Raw genomic sequence first — 17728 nt, 5'->3', positions numbered from 1 at the left:
CAATGCACCTGGGTCACCAAGAGCTCTAATGGATGTGGACAAAGAATGTCACCTGCCATTTCAGTAAACAAACAATATTGTGGCCATAAAGCCATCAGCCACTGCAGCTGCCCCCCCCCACCCCCATGGTGCACCCTGAGGGGACTTCAGGACAGAGAGAAAGAAAATAGTGGCCCTAGGTAGTTAAGATGCATACCAAAGGAATAATTTCAATGAACCCAAACTCTTGCAGCTTCCCATACACAGAAGGGCACTAAAATCATTAACTTGAGATGTCTGTTTTTTGATTAGCAGTAATCTTTTGATGTTCCACTACACAGTTTTGTTTTTTTCCCAGCAAAACTCCTATACATCCTCGCTCCTCCCTTACCTCTCCGGAACAGCCCCTCAGAACTGAGAAACAGTATCCGGGCTATAGTCTTCAGTAAGTCCACCGAATAAAACATAATTCTCATCTTTTCGACTGTGCATTTTTTTCAGTCAACACTGAGATGTACAACAAGATAAATGTCTGCCTGCTAACCCAAAATCCATTCTGCTGCCCACGGATCAAGGAGCAATTCCGACTTTCAAGTTTTATTATTTAAGAAATACATTTCTTAAGACTATAGCTGCCACAGACAGCGATTCCTCTGATGGATCTGGGCAAAGGAAATTGAAAACCCTCTGGAAAGGATTCACCATTCTAAATGGCATTAAGAATATTTATGTCATGGGAAGAGATCAAAACATCAATATTAATAAGAGTCTGGAAGAAGCTGATTTCAACCCTCACGGATGACTTTGACAGGCTCAAGACTTCAGTGGTGGAAGTAAATGCAGATGTGGCAGAAATAATAAGAGAACTAAAATCAGAAGTGGAGCGCGAAGACATGACTGAATTGCTGCAATCTCATAATAAAACTTTAATGGAAGAGGAGTTGCTTCTTATGGATGAGCAGAGAAAGTGGTTTCCTGAGATGGAATCTACTCCCGGTGAAGATGCTGTGAAAATTATTGAAATGACAACAAAGAATTTAGAATATTACATAAACTTAGTTGATAAAGCGGCAGCAGGGTCTGAGAGGATTAACTCCAATTTTGAAAGAACTACTGTAGATAAAATGCTATCAAACAACATTGCAGGGCCTTCCCTGGTGGCGCAGTGGTTGAGAGTCCGTCTGCCAATGCAGGGGACACAGGTTCGTGCCCCGGTCCGGGAAGATCCCACATACTGTGGAGCGGCTGGGCCCGTGAGCCATGGCCGCTGAGCCTGTGCGTCCGGAGCCTGTGCTCTGCAGCGGGAGAGGCCACAATAGTGAGAGGCCCGCGTACAGCACAAAAAAAAAAAAAAAACAACATTGCATGCTACAGACAAATCATTCATGAACTGAAGAGTAAATCAATGTGGCAGACTTCACTGCTGTCTTATTTTAACACATCGCCACAGCCACCCAAGCTTCAGCAACCACCACCCTGATCAGTCAGCAGCCATCGCATTGAGGCAGAACCCTCCACCAGCAAAAAGATTTCAGTTCACTAAAGGCTCAGATGGTTAGCATTTTTCAGCAATGCTAGTATTTTTTAATCAAGACATGTAATTGTTTTTTTAGACATAATGCTATTGCATATTTACAGACTACAGTACAGTATAAAAACTTTTACGCACTGGGAAACCAAAAAATTCATGTGACTTGCTTTATTTCAATGATCGCTTTATTGTGGTGGTCTGCAACCAAACCTGCAATATCTTGAGGTATCTTTGTACAACTGATCCTATAGACCAGAGCTCTTAATGGAGAGTCCTCTTTTTTAATTCAGATTTTTCCAAAGTAATCTTCCTTCTAAATTTAAAAAGTTAAAATTTACAGGGCTGGTTTTTGGATGACTCAAAGTCCTCATCATCTGACAGATCAAAAGCCCTAACCAGAACTTTTCCAAAAGGAGGGAAGCCCACTTGCCCCTTCCACAGACATAAAAAACAGCTGAAAACAGATTTTTCTCAAAGGAAATCCCTACAAATAGGTAGGCAACTAATGCTCTCTTCTCCATTATTTTCTATATTTCCAAAATCCTTTATAGTGACATATAATTCTTTTAGAATGGGAAAAAAATGTTTTAGGCACAAGTAAGGCAATCTTACATTACAATATTTAAGGTCTCTGCCGCAGAGATAGGGGAAAAACTCAATAACAAACTGTCAAGAGTATTCTTTTGGTCTACTACAAATGTGCCTATAATTTCAAATCTGCTTACTTCAATGTCTTCATTCTCTCATAAGAAAGATTCATTTTAAGGTAGATGGCTTAGTCGCCATTAGCTTAAGTGGAGACAAGAATTATGTTAGGCAAAAGTATGGGTTTTTTTGACTGGAAGGGAAAGGGGTCACAGTATTTTAACATCTAATAGCTATCAGATCTTAGAAGCAAAGCCAAAAGCCGTTAAAATGAACACACACTTGTTAAAGAGTCCTAGTAAACATTATATAAGCCCATCTCTCTCATTCATATTAACACACTCTTTAACTGAACAAGTAATGAAAGTTACTGTTCAAAGGTCTAACAATGAAATCAGTTCCCATAATATAAAAAAGTAACATTGATGAGTAGTTTATTATGATCCTAATAACAGGCCAGATAGACTAGTATAGCTTACCTTGGTACAAAAAGATTCTGCAGGTGTTTTAGTATACTTTGAACATATAGATTAGGCTCTTTAATAACTGGCAATGGAATAGAATCTTTCGGCAACACTAAAGCCATAATCCAGTCAGTATATACATCAACACAATATTTTACAGTCTCTCCGTCCAATGGAAGGGTCAGTCCATAGCAAATTACTTCCATGGTCCATTTTACCTAAACAAAAAAAAATATACATATAGAATTATTACACATTCCTATCTGTATATCAGTAGATTGATTTAAAATGTTAACCTCTTATTGTCAAAAACCTCTCAACTGAAGTATATTCATCTCAACATACATCAGATTAATTCTACAGAATGTACTTTCCATGTATAAGACATAATCAGGGGGCTTCCCTGGTGGTGCAGTGGTTGAGCGTCTGCCTGCCGATGCAGGGGACACGGGTTTGTGCCCCGGTCCGGGAAGATCCCACATGCCGCGGAGCGGCTGGTCTCGTGAGCCATGGCCGCTGAGCCTGCGCGTCCGGAGCCTGTGCTCCGCAACGAGAGAGGCCACAACAGTGAGAGGCCCGCGTACCGCAAAAAAAAAAAAAAAAGACATAGACAACGTTTCCTAAGCAAAAGATTTAAGAAGAAAATAAATTACTTATTTCTAATTAAGCCTATGTTGGCTTTCACTCCTTAAATATTATTATTGTTTGCTCTGTAAAATAAAAAGTACAGGTCATCTTGATTTTCCACAGAGATCGGAGGCACAGAAATAGAAAATTTTAGATATTTTTCTCCACTTAATTTGCATGCAGGTATGTGTGTCATTTAGGAAATCACTTACATAAATTTAATTATATTCCATTTCCAGATTATGCAACTTTAACAAACAACAGGAAGGAAGATGAACTGCCCAACTCTTATTTTGTGACTATTTTCATTGGCAAAGAAAACAATATTTTAAATGCAAGGCCAAGAACAAACAGAGGTCAGAAGGGACTGAAGCTGGGTAAGATCTTAAAAAGGCACTTGGCTGCACTAAACAAGTTCCAGCCTCCTCACCTGTCTGAATCACAGGGGCCGAGAGAAGGTGCCTAAGAGACTGCTGACCCACTGCTTGCAGTCATGAACGAATACGGCACAATGAGAAAGGGGAAATGGCCTAATTTGCAAAAGAGGATGAAACTATATTCCAGATAATGTAGACTGGAAAGTTTAAGTGAATTCCAGACAAAACTCTGGGACAAATTACTAAGCAGATGATCAGTGAGCACTTATGAAAGGGAAGCAGGGTCACTGAGAACCAGCCTGCTCAAAAAGAATAAGTCATGCCAGACAAGCTTCTTTCCTTTATTAAGAGGGTTACTATGAAGGCAGCTGACAAATGTAGAAACCTGGCACTGATTTAAAACCAGTTTCTGAGGTACTTTCATAAATATTATCTAAACATCAAAATAACTGGTGTGAGAGGGTAAACTATCCTCATTTTATTTTTATTTTTTATTTTTATTTTCTGGCCACACTGCATGGCTCGTGGGATCTTAGTCCCCCAACTAGGGATCAAACGTGTACCCCCTGCAGTGGGAGCGTGGAGTCTTAACCACTGGACCGCCAGGGAAGCGTGGAGTCTTAATCACTGGACCGCCAGGGAAGTCCCCATCCTCATTTCATACATAAGAAAACTGAAGTTTAGCAAATTAAGCAATTTGGACCATGGCACTCGTTTGGAAATGCTGGAGCTGAAAATCTAGTCTTCCAACTAGAAATCTAAAGCTATTCTCACCATGCCATTAACAGCCTTCTCTGGCAAAGGGGGAACTGGGCTTTAACAAGAAATTTGGTCCTTGTGGACAAGATGGAAAGATACAGCCCAGAAGGAGGTAGAATGGTTGGATTTGTAACTGGTCAAAATAACATGTCAGAATAGCAGTGGATTACTGTACCAAGATCATTTTGGAAGAAGATGCCCAATGGCATGCCAAAGGCTCTGCCAAGATTTTAACTTGGAGAAAAACAGATTACATGCTGACCATTTGTAGATATCACAAAGCTAAAAAAAAAAAAAACTAACTTGTTAAATAGAAATTCAGGATTCAAAAAGATTATAACAGCTTTGGGCTTCCCTGGTGGCGCAGTGGTTAAGAATTCGCCTGCCAATGCAGGGGACACGGGTTCAAGCCCTGGTCCCGGAAGATCCCACATGCCGTGGAGCACTTACGTGTGCCACAACTACTGAGCCTGCGCTCTAGAGCCTGCGAGCCACAACTACTGAAGCCCATGCACCACAACTACTGAAGCCCGCATGCCTAGAGCCCGTGCTTCACAACAAGAGGAGCCACCCCAATAAGAAGCCCATGCACCGCAATGAAGAGTAGACCCTGCTCGCCACAACTAGAGAAAGCCCGCGCACAGCAACGAAGACCCAACACAGCCAAACATAAATAAATAAAATAATTTTAAAAAAAGATTATAATAGCTTAAAACTAAAGCTGAATCTAACAAGATAAATACATGTACTGAAATTTTTAACCTCAGAACTACAAAGGCTAAGGGTAGAAAATACATAACAACAATATAATAGAAAGTAACATATAACAGCAATAAATGTTAAGAGTGACTATAAAAACACAGTGAAGCTGTGACAAATGAGGTGGGAAGGGGTATGGAGGGGGTGGGATTTAGCTGAACAAGAGAAAGAATTTTAAAACAGGTTGCAAGTCCCTAATTATCACAGGAAAGACCAAGGAGAAGGTATCTTTGGTAATATCTTCACACAATAGTTCAATTGTATAATTCGAGAGAACACTGGATTCAAGACCTATTCTCTCATATCCTTTTGAGGGTAGGAAAGGAGAAAAAACAAGGGCTGCACTGAGCACCTTTATCTACTCACATGCCATCTCTTCCCAGGAGAGGGCAGAAGGAATTACAGACACCAAGAAGAGAGTGCGCAGGACAAGTCCTGGTCCTCGGGGTAAGTCTCTGCCAGGGCACTCTGAGAAGAAAATGCTCCTCAGTATGAGGGGCTTCCCCTTTGGCAACCCAGGCTCTTTGGCCTACAGAGGGTAAATAAAATACTTCCTGAGCTATAAACCTTAGTCTCCTAACTAGAGTTGTCTTATATCTAGATTAAGCCTAATCTCTCCTTCACAAGAAATCAAAATGTAAGTGAAAAACGGTGCGGTGTCTGAGAAACAGGTAAACCCAAAGCCTAAAGGTTGTATGAACGTCCTCAAGCACAGGGGACAAGTTCTAATCCCGATCTTAGCCAGACCTCATACTAGCAAGCTCTGTATCACTCCATTCTCAGGGCCCCTTCATGACTCCCCACTGGCAACTTAACTTCAGCCCCGTCCCCTGAACCCAAAAACAGAGGACCAGCTCTAGGCCAAGCCACTCCAAAAGCTCCTCATCTTTAGGAACAGCAAACACAACCCCCATTCCAACCACGTGGGCTCACAGCTATACAGACTTAGCTGCTCTGTAGCACTCTTAAACCTAGAAGTCAGACAAGGGTAGACTGGGATGGAGACAGAGGGAGAGCCTCAAGTGCAGCACACATGTGTAGCCCGAAGACAACACAAGATGGGCCTTCAGTCAGAGGCCATCTACACGTAGGAATGAAGACCTTCCAAACACAACCTCTGAATTGAAATCTGAAGACTAAGCCTAAAACTTAGGGAAAGGGACCTGACAGGCAAGTCTCTGTCTCAGCTCACAGCTCAAGTGGAGAACTGGGTCCAGCTAGCAGGAAGTCCCAACAGCACAATGGTACAACCTATTCCTCATAACTCCCACAGACTCTGGACCCCAACCCTCAACCCAAATACGGTCAAATTAAGACGTCACACTACACTGAGCAGAAATCCACTTAAAAAGAAAATGTTAGAAAAATGATTCTTCTGTAACAAACTTATATTTTCACAGAGTAGAATGAAATGAAAAAACACTTACTTCTTTGTCAGTTTTCAACAAACTCTCACCACCAGCCGCTGAAAGGGTACCTAAGGCCTGCCCGAGAGGATGAACCACCGCATTGGCCACCTCTCGCCCAACGCTCTCTGGATAGCTGTGTAGCACACTGGTGTGGCCCTGATCATTCTGAATCACCAAATGCAGCGACCTCCACTCAGAGTACATCGTGCCGCTAAAGGACTATCCAAATGGCACCTGAAAAGACAAAAGAGAATTACAAGTCAAACTATATTGCTGCAAACTAATAAAACTTAGTAAAATACATATTTACCCTACATAGCAAGATAAAGAAGCTGTAAATATATTGCCTTGAGAAGACTGAGGAAAAAAAACATTTAAATGTCTTGAGAATGTCCTAAACAGCCTCTTAGTGAGATCAGGTAGGAAAGGCAAACCCTGGGAAGCAGCTCTCTGAGCACCTCCCCAAAAGAGCCCTCAGGAGCCCAGAGTAGAGCTGGGGCAGATGATCACCGCGCAAGGGGATAAAATAATCAAATTTGGTACACTCACAGCATGAGGGAACCTTCTACATTTCATGTTCCAGAATAGAAAAAGACAGAAGAAGGGAATGCTCTAAGTAGGAAAGGGAGACAAAGGAAAGGGTTTACTCTAGGCCCCAGATTTTTCAGTCAACAGTTTCCAAGTACCTATTACTTGCTAGAAACATACCCCTGCAATTTCCCACCAATGCCCTCAAATCAGACATAAAATTCTTTGAGAATATTTCATTCTCTACAGCAGTGGCATACATTCTTCTGGTAATGGGTCCCCTGGAAGTCAATGTCCTTCAGAAAACATGTAAAGACCTGCCACTTACTGAGCATTTACTACACACTACTCATGAAATCACACAACTCTATGAAAATTAAATAATGCTATCCCTAATTCACAGATGAAAAAACTGAGGCATAGAGAGGTCTGCTGCTTCCCTGAGGCTTCACAACTATAGCATGGTAGAGGTGGGTTTTGAGTCCACATCTGTTAGGCTCCAGGGACCATGCTCTTAACCATAGCATGTACTGCCCCTCACTAAACTATACATTATCCATGACATGTCCTGCTTTTCCCTATGCTGTATATTCTCCATGAAAAGATATCTAAGTCTACCATACAAATGAGAAACTTTAGCCACAGAAAACATATCTATATGAATGCAATGTAAATATTACAATCATAAATGCCATACTCATGAGTAGAATCAAGGATGGTTAGTGCTTTCCAATTAATTTCTATTAACTTTCATTTTCTACTTGCTCTGAAATCTGTTTGCCCAGCCAGCAGAGTTTAAGGATACACTTAAGCTTTAAAAAGTTCTATCCCTTAAACTAGTTTTTCTTCAAACTGGTAGCTTTGTTTAATTTTATCTTACAAAGCCTCATTCCAGCTCAATAAGTATCAGTGTTTTTCAAGAGGATATGGTCCTCCTCTGAACCAAGAGGCCCTGAAAATGGGAAGGCAGAAAGGATGCACCAGAATCGAACAAGGTACCTACAATGTGAAGGATGGGTGGATGCGACTGACTGTTAAAGTTGCCTCAATTTCCTTAGGATTTATAAGGAACCCCCCTAAGGATATCCTGATGTTCCCCCTGCCCCCAGCACCACCGCCCTAAAATAAGCACTCTCAAAAACGGACAGGAAAATTTGTGGCCCTGAACCAAGATGACGAAGTAGAAGGACGTGCTCTCACTCCCTCTTGTGAGAACACCAGAATGACAACTAGCTTGCTGGACAATCATCAACACAAAGACACTGGAATACCAAAAAAGATACCCCACATCCAAAGACAAAGGAGAAGCCGCAATGAGATGGTAGGAGGGGCACAATCACAGTAAAATCAAATCCCATAACTGCCGGGTGGGTGACTCACAGACTGGAGAACATTTACACCACAGAAGTCCGCCCACTGGAGTGAAGGTTCTGAGCCCCACGTCAGGCTTCCCAACCTGGGGGTCCAGCAACGGGAGGAGGAATTCCTAGAGAATCAGACTTTGAAGGCTAGCGGGATTTGATTGCAGGACTTTAACAGGACTGGGGGAAACAGAGACTCCACTCTTGGAGGGCACACACAAAGTAGTGTGCACATCGGGTCCCAGGGGAAGGAGCAGCGACCCCAGGGGAGACTGAACCAGACCTACCTGCTAGTGTTGGAGGGTCTCCTGCAGAGGTGGGGGGTGGCTGTGGCTCACCGTGGGGACAAGGACACTGGCAACAGAAGTTCTGGGAAGTACTCCTTAGCGTGAGCCCTCCCAGAGTCCACCATTAGCCCCACCAAAGAGCCCAGGTAGGCTCCAGTGTTAGGTTGCCTCAGGCCAAACAACCACAGGGAGGGAATTCAGCCCCACCTACCAGCAGTCAAGTGGATTAAAGTTTTACAGAGTTCTGCCCACCAGAGCACCAGTCAGCTCTACCCACCACCAGTCCCTCCCAACAGGAAACTCGCACAAGCCTCTCAGATAGCCTCATCCACCAGAGGGCAGACAGCAGAAGCAAGAAGAACTACAATCCTGCAGCCTGTGGAACAAAAACCACATTCACAGAAAGATGGACAAGATGAAAAGGCCGAAGGCTATGTACCAGATGAAGGAACAAGATAAAACCCCAGAAAAACTAAATGAAGTGGAGATAGGCAATCTTCCAGAAAACAGAATTCAGAATAATGATAGTGAAGATGATCCAGGACCTCGGAAAAAGAATGCAGGCAAAGATCGAGAAGGTGCAAAAAATGTTTAACAAAGACCTAGAAGAATTAAAGAACAAACAAACAGAGATGAACAATAACTGAAATGAAAACTACACTAGAAGGAATCAATAGCAGAATAACTGAGGCAGAAGAACGAATAAGTGACCTGGAAGACAGAATGGTGGAATGCACTGCTGCAGAACAGAATAAAGAAAAAAGAATGAAAAGAAATGAAAACAGCCTAAGAGACCTCTGGGACAACATTAAACTCAACAACATTCGCATTATAGGGGTCCCAGAAGGAGAAGAGAGAGAGAAAGGACCAGAGAAAATATTTGAAGAGGTTATAGTCGAAAACTTCCCTAACATGGGAAAGGAAATAGCCACCCAAGTCCAGGAAGCACAGTGAGTCCCATACAGGAGAAACCCAAGGAGAAACACACGGAGACACACAGTAATCAAATTGGCAAAAGTTAAAGACAAAGAAAAATTATTGAAAGCAGCAAGGGAAAAACGATAAATAACATACAAGGGAACTCCCATAAGGTTAACAGCTGATTGCTCAGCAGAAACTCTACAAGCCAGAAGAGAGCGGCATGATATACTTAAAGTGATGAAAGGGAAGAACCTACAACCAAGATTACTCTATCCAGCAAGGATCTCATTCAGATTCAATGGAGAAATCAAAAGCTTTACAGACAAGCAAAAGCTAAGAGAATTCAGCACCAGCAAACCAGCTCTACAACAAATGCTAAAGGAACTTCTCTAAGTGGGAAACTCAAGAGAAGAAAAGGACCTACAAAAACAAACCCAAAACAATTAAGAAAATGGTCATAGGAACATACATATCGATAATTACCTTAAACGTGAATGAGTTAAATGCTCCAACCAAAAGACACAGGCTAACTAAATGGATACAAAAACAAGACCCATATATATGCTGTCTACAAGAGACCCACTTCAGACCTAGGGACACATACAAACTGAAAGTGAGGGGATGGAAAAAGATATTCCATGCCAATGGAAATCAAAAGAAAGCTGGAGTAGCAATACTCACATCAAATAAAATAGACTTTAAAATGTTATAAGAGACAAGGAAGGACACTACATAATGATGAAAGGATCAATCCAAGAAGAAGATATAACAATTATAAATATATATGCACCCAACATAGGAGCACCTCAATACATAAGGCAACTGCTAACAGCTAAAAAAGAGAAAATAGAGAGTAATACAGTAATAGTGGGGGACTTTAACACCTCAATTACACCAATGGACAGATCAACCAAAATGAAAATAAATAAAGAAACAGAAGCTTTAAATGACACAATAGACCAGATAGATTTAATTGATATTTATAGGACATTCCATCCAAAAACAGCAGATTACACTTTCTTCTCAAGTGCACACAGAACATTCTCCAGGATAGATCACATCTTGGGTCACAAATCAAGCCTCAGTAAATTTAAGAAAATTGAAATCATATCAAGCATCTTTTCTGACCACAACAGTATGAGATTAGAAATCAATTACAGGGAAAAAAACGTAAAAACCACAAACACATGGAGGCTAAACAATACGTTACTAAATAACCAAGAGATCACTGAAGAAATCAAAGAGGAAATCAAAAAATACTTAGAGACAAATGACAATGAACACACAGAGAATCCAAAACCTATGGGATGCAGCAAAAGCAGTTCTAAGAGGGAAGTTTATAGCTATACAAGCCTACCTCAAGAAACAAGAAACATCTCAAACAAACAATCTAACCTTACACCTAAAGGAACTACAGAAAGAAGAACAAACAAAACACAAAGTTATCAGAAGGAAAGAAATCATAAAGATCAGAGCAGAAATAAATGAAATAGAAACAAAGGAAACAAGAGCAAAGATCAACAAAACAAAAAGCTGGTTCTTTGAGAAAATAAACAAAATTGATAAACCATTAGCCAGATTCATCAAGAAAAAGAGGGAGAGGACTCAAATCAATAAAACTAGAAATGAAAAAGGAGAGGTTACAATAGACACCACAGAAATACAAAGCATCCTAAGAGACTACTACAAGCAACTCCATGCCAATAAAATGGACAACCTGGAAGAAATGGACACATTCTTAGAAAGGTATAAGCTTGCAAGACTGAACCAGGAAGAAATAGAAAATATGAACAGACCAATCACAAGTAATGAAATTGAAACTGTGATTAAAACTCTTCCAACAAACAAAAGTTCAGGACCAGATGGCTTCACAGGTGAATTCTATCAAACATTTAGAGAAGAGCTAACACCCATCCTTCTCAAACTCTTCCAAAAAACTACGGAGGAAGGAACACTCCCAAACTCATTCTATGAGGCCACCATCACCCTGATACCAAAACCAGACCAAGATACTACAAAAAAAGAAAATTACAGACCAATATCACTCATGAATATAGATGCAAAAATCCTCAACAAAATACTAGCAAACAGAATCCAACAACACATTAAAAGGATCATACACCATGATCAAGTGGGATTTATCCCAGGGATGCAAGCATTCTTCAATATACGCAAATCAGTCAATGTGATACACCATATTAACAAATTGAAGAAGAAAAACCATCATCTCAATAGATGCCGAAAAAGCTTCTGACAAAATTCAACACCCATTTATGATAAAAACTCTCCAGAAAGTGGGCATAGAGGGAACCTACCTCAAAATAATAAAGGCTATATACGACAAACCCACAGCAAACATCATTCTCAATGGTGAAAAACTGAAAGCATTTCCTCTAAGATCAGGAACAAGACAAGGATGTCCACTCTCACCACTATTATTCAACATAGTTTTGCAAATCCTAGCCACGGCAATCAGAGAAGAAAAAGAAATAAAAGGAATACAAAGTGGAAAAGAAGAAGTAAAACTGTCACTCTTTGCAGATGACATACTATACATAGAGAATCCTAAAGATGCCACCAGAAATCTACTAGAGCTAATCAATGAATCTGGTAAGGTTGCAGGATACAAAATTAATGCACAGAAATCTCTTGCATTCCTATACACTAATGATGAAAAATCTGAAAGAGAAATTAAGGAAACACTCCCATTTACCACTGCAACAAAAAGAATAAAATACCTAGGAATAAACCTACCTAGGGAGACAAAAGATCTGTATGCAAAAACTATAAGACACTGATGAAAGAAATTAAAGATGATACCAACAGATGGAGAGATATACCATGTTCTTGGATTGGAAGAATCAATATTGTGAAAATGACTATACTACTCAAAGCAATCTACAGATTCAATGCAATCACTATCCAATTACCAATGGCATTTTTTATGGAACTAGAACAAAAAAATCTTAAAATTTGTATGGGGACACAAAAGACCCCAAATAGCCAAAGCAGTCTTGAGGGAAAAAAACAGAGCTGGAGGAATCAGACTCCCTGACTTCAGACTATACTACAAAGCTACAGTCATCAAGACAATATGGTACCGGCACAAAAACAGAAACATAGATTAATGGAACAAGATAGAAAGCCCAGAGATAAACCCACGCACCTATGGTCAACTAATCTATGACAAAGGAGGCAAGGATATACAATGGAGAAAAGACAGTCTCTACAATAAGTGGTGCTGGGAAAACTGGACAGCTACATGTAAAAGAATGAAATTAGAACACTCCCTAACACCATACACAAAAGTAAACTCAAAATGGATTCGAGACCTAAATGTAAGACCGGACACTATAAAACTCTTAGAGGAAAACATAGGAAGAACACTCTTTGACATAAATCACAGCAAGATCTTTTTTGATCCACCTCTTAGAGTAATGGAAACAAAAACAAACAAATGGGACCTAATGAAACTTAAAAGCTTTTGCACAGCAAAGGAAACCATAAACAAGATGAAAAGACAACCCTTAGAATGGGAGAAAATATTGGCAAACAAATCAACGGACAAAGAATTAATCTCCAAAATATATAAACAGCTCATGCAGCTCAATATAAAAGAAACAAACAACCCAATCCAAAAATGGGCAGAAGACCTAAATAGACATTTCTCCAAAGAAGATATACAGGTGGCCAAGAGACACATGAAAAGCTGCTCGACATCACTATTAGAGAAATGCAAATCAAAACTACAATGAGGTATCACCTCACACCAGTTAGAATGGGCATCAGAAAATCTACAACAACAAATGCTGGAGAGGGTGTGCAGAAAAGAGAACTCTCTTGCACTCTTGGTGGGAATGTAAATTGATACAGCCACTATGGAGAACAGTATGGAGGTTCCTTAAAAAACTAAAAATAGAATTACCATATGATCCAGCAATCCCACTACTGGGCATATACCCAGAGAAAACCATAATTCGAAAAGACACATGCACCTCAGTATTCACTGCAGCGCTATTTACAATAGCCAGGTCATGGAAGCAACCTAAATGCCCATCGACAAATGAGTGGATAAAGAAGATGTGGTACATATATACAATGGAATATTACTCAGCCATAAAAAGGAACGAAATTGGGTCATTTGTTGAGACGTGGATGGATCTAGAGACTGTCATACAGAGTGAAGTAAGTCAGAAAGAGAAAAACAAATATCGTATATTAACTCATATATGTAGAACCTAGAAAAATGGTACAGATGAACCCATTTGCAGGGCAGAAGTTGAGACACAGATGTAGAGAACAAACGTATGGACACCAAGGGGGTAAGCCACGGGTGTGTGTGTGTGTGTGTGATGAATTGGGCAATTGGGATTGACATGTATACACTGATGTGTATAAAACTGATGACTAATAAGAATTTTTTAAAAAAATGGAAAGGAAAAAAGGGGAGACTCTGATAGGTTGCCATTCTCATCGGAGTATAACTTACACCCACACAACATTTTTTCTCACCTTTTTTTATGGACATATATATAAACAGACACACACATACATATACATATAGTATATAGTATAATACACACACTATAATCTCTTCAATAAATGCACAAGAACATTATACTACAAGGTTTTTTGTTTGGTTTTAGTGTGATTTTTTTACCCTTTACATTTGTCTTCATTCCCTACCCAAAAAATTCACTTCCCTGAATAGATTAACCAACCTAACACTTCCTTGTGTATTTTGCTCCACCCTAACTCAGTCATATTAAAATAATTTATATACACACATAGCTAGGGACTATATACTTTTCTACATCTTTTTTCCATTCACCAGTACCTCATGAATATCCTTCCAATAAGATTCTTTTTAATGGCTGTGTAATATTCCATGATATGGTACAATTTATTCAGTCTCCCAATGATTTACATTTACTTCATTTCCCATATTTTGTCACCAGGAAATAATGATGCAATAAATATGCTTCCTTATATATCCTTAAGTAGTGGCCTTTTAATTTCTATGGAACAAGTTTCCAAGAGTGAAACAACTGGATCAAGGAGTATATGTATTTTTAATGTTAATAGGTCTTGCCAGATAGATTCCCAAGAAGCTGTAACAACTCCCATTTACATTAGGAATGGATTAGAGCCCTTCCCTCCTCTCACTCCCAATCTTTTGCCAAGAACCAGATTTATTTACACATTTATTTATTTGCCAATTTGGTAGGTATGAAATGAAATTTCATTATTCTAGCCAAATATATATTTTTTTATTTTATAACTTCTAGTTTTGAGTCTCGCTTAGGTGATTTCTCCCTCCTATCCCCTGTATCAGTGTTTTTCAAACTGTGGGTCATAAAATAAATGAAATAGATAATACTTTTTAATTATATGGAATAGAATATACAATAAAGGCACCACACACAGTAAAGGTAAGCAATGTTCTGTGAGACTTGTTTCATTTTTTATATATGCATATGTTCTGGGTCATAATGTAAAATACATAAAATATTTATTATGCGTCTAGGTCCAGAAGTTTAAAGACATAACCCTAAAGTGTAAAATGGAGTTACTAGATTTCCATGCAAGATAATTCTTCACATTTAAGTTTTATATCACCTGGAATTTACTTCTACAAGTGGTATAGGAAAGATCCAATTTTATTTTCTTAGAGATGTATAGTAAGCTGTGTCAACATTATCTATTAAAAACACATCCTTGGGCTTCCCTGGTGGCACAGTGGTTCAGAATCTGCCTGCTAATGCAGGGGACACGGGTTCGCGCCCTGGTCTGGGAGGATCCCACATGCCGTGGAGCAACTAGGCCCGTGAGCCACAACTGCTGAGCCTGCGTGTCTGGAGCCTGTGCTCCACAACAAGAGAGGCCACGATAGTGAAAGGCCCGCACACCGTGATGAAGAGTGGCCCCCGCTTGCCACAACTAGAGAAAGCCCTTGCACAGAAACGAAGACCCAACACAGCAAAAATAAATTAATTAATTAACTCCTACCCCCAACATCTAAAAAAAACAAAAAAAACACGTCCTTACAACTACGCCCATGTGCTGCAACTACTGAGCACGCATGCTGCAACTACTGAAGCCCACGCGCCTAGAGCCCGTGTTCCACAACAAGAGAAGCCACCGCAATGAGAAACCCGCACACCTCAACGAAGAGTAGACCCCACTCGCCACAACTAGAGAAAGCCCATGCACAGCAACGAAGACCCAATGCAGCCAAAAAACAAAAAAATAAAAGCACGTCCTTTCCCACTGACCTGAAATACCAATTTTGTCATATATTAGACTCTCATTTATATAGGAATCTATTTACAAATCTGTTCTGTTCAACTATTTGTCTATTCCTATGCTAACGCCATATCGATTTTTAAAATTAATTAATTTTTATTTTTGGCTGCATTGGGTCTTTGTTGCTGCGTGCGGGCTTTTTCTAGTTGTGGTGAGCGGGGGCTACTCTTTGTTATGGTGCACGGGCTTCTCATTGTGGTGGCTTCTCTTGTTGCGGAGCATGGGCTCTAGGCGCGCGGGCTTCAGTAGTTGTGGCTCGTGGGCTGTAGAGTGCAGCCTCAGTAGTTGCGGTGCACAGGCTTGGTTGCTCCGCAGCATGTGGGATCTTCCTGGACCTGGGATAGAACCCACGTCCCCTGCATTGGCGGATTCTTAACCACTACGCCACCAAGGAAGTCCAGCCATAATGATTTAAATTCAGTGGCTTTATAGAATGTTTTAACATCTCAAAAGGAAGCCCCCTTTACTTTGACTACTCTTTTTCAAAACTTTATCAGCTACTCTCAGGCATTTACTCTTTTATATAAAAGTTATGACTTTATCCAATTAAAGAAAAAAACCTTGCCTAAAATTCTAATTGAAATTGTTATCCACGTTCCCAGTTTTACCTTCTATGGCCACTTTCCCACCCCATCCTCCAAGCTATGACCCAAAGAACTACTGATGATTGCTCAAAACCGACAAGTTTGTTCACACCCTGTATTACTGCTCATGCTGTTCCCCACCTCTTTCCACCTTATGAAGTCTTCACACTTCAAAGCACAGCTCAAATGTCCTCTTTGGTAAAACTTTTTTTGACTCCTCCAGTCACCGCTCTTCACCAGCTCTGAGTGCCTACTACAGGCTATTCATATTAAGCTTCACGTTTGGTTATTCGTTAGCTTTGTAAAGATATCTTCACCACAAGTGTGTCAACCTTTTTTGAGGGGAAGCCTCACTTCCTGAATCTTTGAGAAGTCCTTGGCACACAGTGAATACTGAATGTTTCAGAATGCCAAGGTTTATCAATGGGAAAAAGGAAGATGTTAGAAGGTGTTCCCTTTATGCCACTGAAGGAAGTCCAAAATTTTGCATGTTGTATACATATAAAAATTGAAAATGTCCATTTGCTTTAAGCTATTTATTAGTATAAAAAAAAGTAGTTGGATGGTTTTCAAATATTCAAGGAATATTTAAATAATATTTAGCGGCCATTTCGGATAATACATTATTGGAGGGAAAAATATGTTTTAAAAAAAAAAAAAAAGACAAGCTAGCTCTCAAACTCCACTGTACACATAAGAATCATTGGGGTGGGGGCCCTTTGGTTTAAAATGTAGATTTCAAAACTCCATCCCTAAAAAGCTCAATTCTGTAGGTCTGGGTTAGGGCCTGGGAATTTGCATTTTTAAGAAACAGCTACCACCCTTCCCAATTCTGAAGTAAAGACAGGAGTATCTTTCTTGAAAAAAACACTATGAAAGACCAATCAAAACAGGATTAATAGCTCTTAAATTCTTCTTAAAATTTTTAAAAAGTTTTTAAATGTAAGAGATTTAAATTCTTCAAATCTATTAATGTTTAAATGATGACATGGAAGAAAATGAAATAAATGCTTCAAGAAACATGTAAGGTAGGGACTTCCCTGGTGGCCCAGTGGGTAAGACTCTGCACTCCCAATGCAGGGGGCCTGGTTTCAAACCCTGGTCCAGGAATCAGATCCTGCATGCATGCCGCAACTAAGAAGTCTGCATGTCGCAACTAAAGATGCCACATGCCCCAACTAAAGAGCCCAC

The 17728-nt window shown here is 40.1% G+C and overlaps 1 protein-coding gene across 4 annotated transcripts in view; it reads right to left on the bottom strand.

The window, feature by feature from the left end:
- Window positions 1-17728, bottom strand: part of RALGAPB (Ral GTPase activating protein non-catalytic subunit beta) — a 100518-nt gene that overhangs the window by 74254 nt on the left and 8536 nt on the right. For all 4 annotated transcript variants that reach the window (XM_060284528.1, XM_060284529.1, XM_030830609.2 and 1 more), the window contains exons 2-3: window positions 6569-6784; window positions 2635-2837 (exon numbers count right to left, since the gene is read on the bottom strand). In XM_060284528.1, the coding sequence (XP_060140511.1) occupies window positions 2635-2837; window positions 6569-6754 (389 nt within the window). In that variant the 5' untranslated portion in view covers window positions 6755-6784. The remainder of the gene's footprint in view (window positions 1-2634; window positions 2838-6568; window positions 6785-17728) is intronic.

Source organism: Globicephala melas, chromosome 15, assembly GCF_963455315.2.
Source record: "Globicephala melas chromosome 15, mGloMel1.2, whole genome shotgun sequence".
In the NCBI taxonomy this organism is placed as follows: Eukaryota; Metazoa; Chordata; class Mammalia; order Artiodactyla; family Delphinidae; genus Globicephala; species Globicephala melas.
Note: the sequence above shows the minus strand (reverse complement) of the source record. Positions and strands in the feature narration are given on the sequence as shown.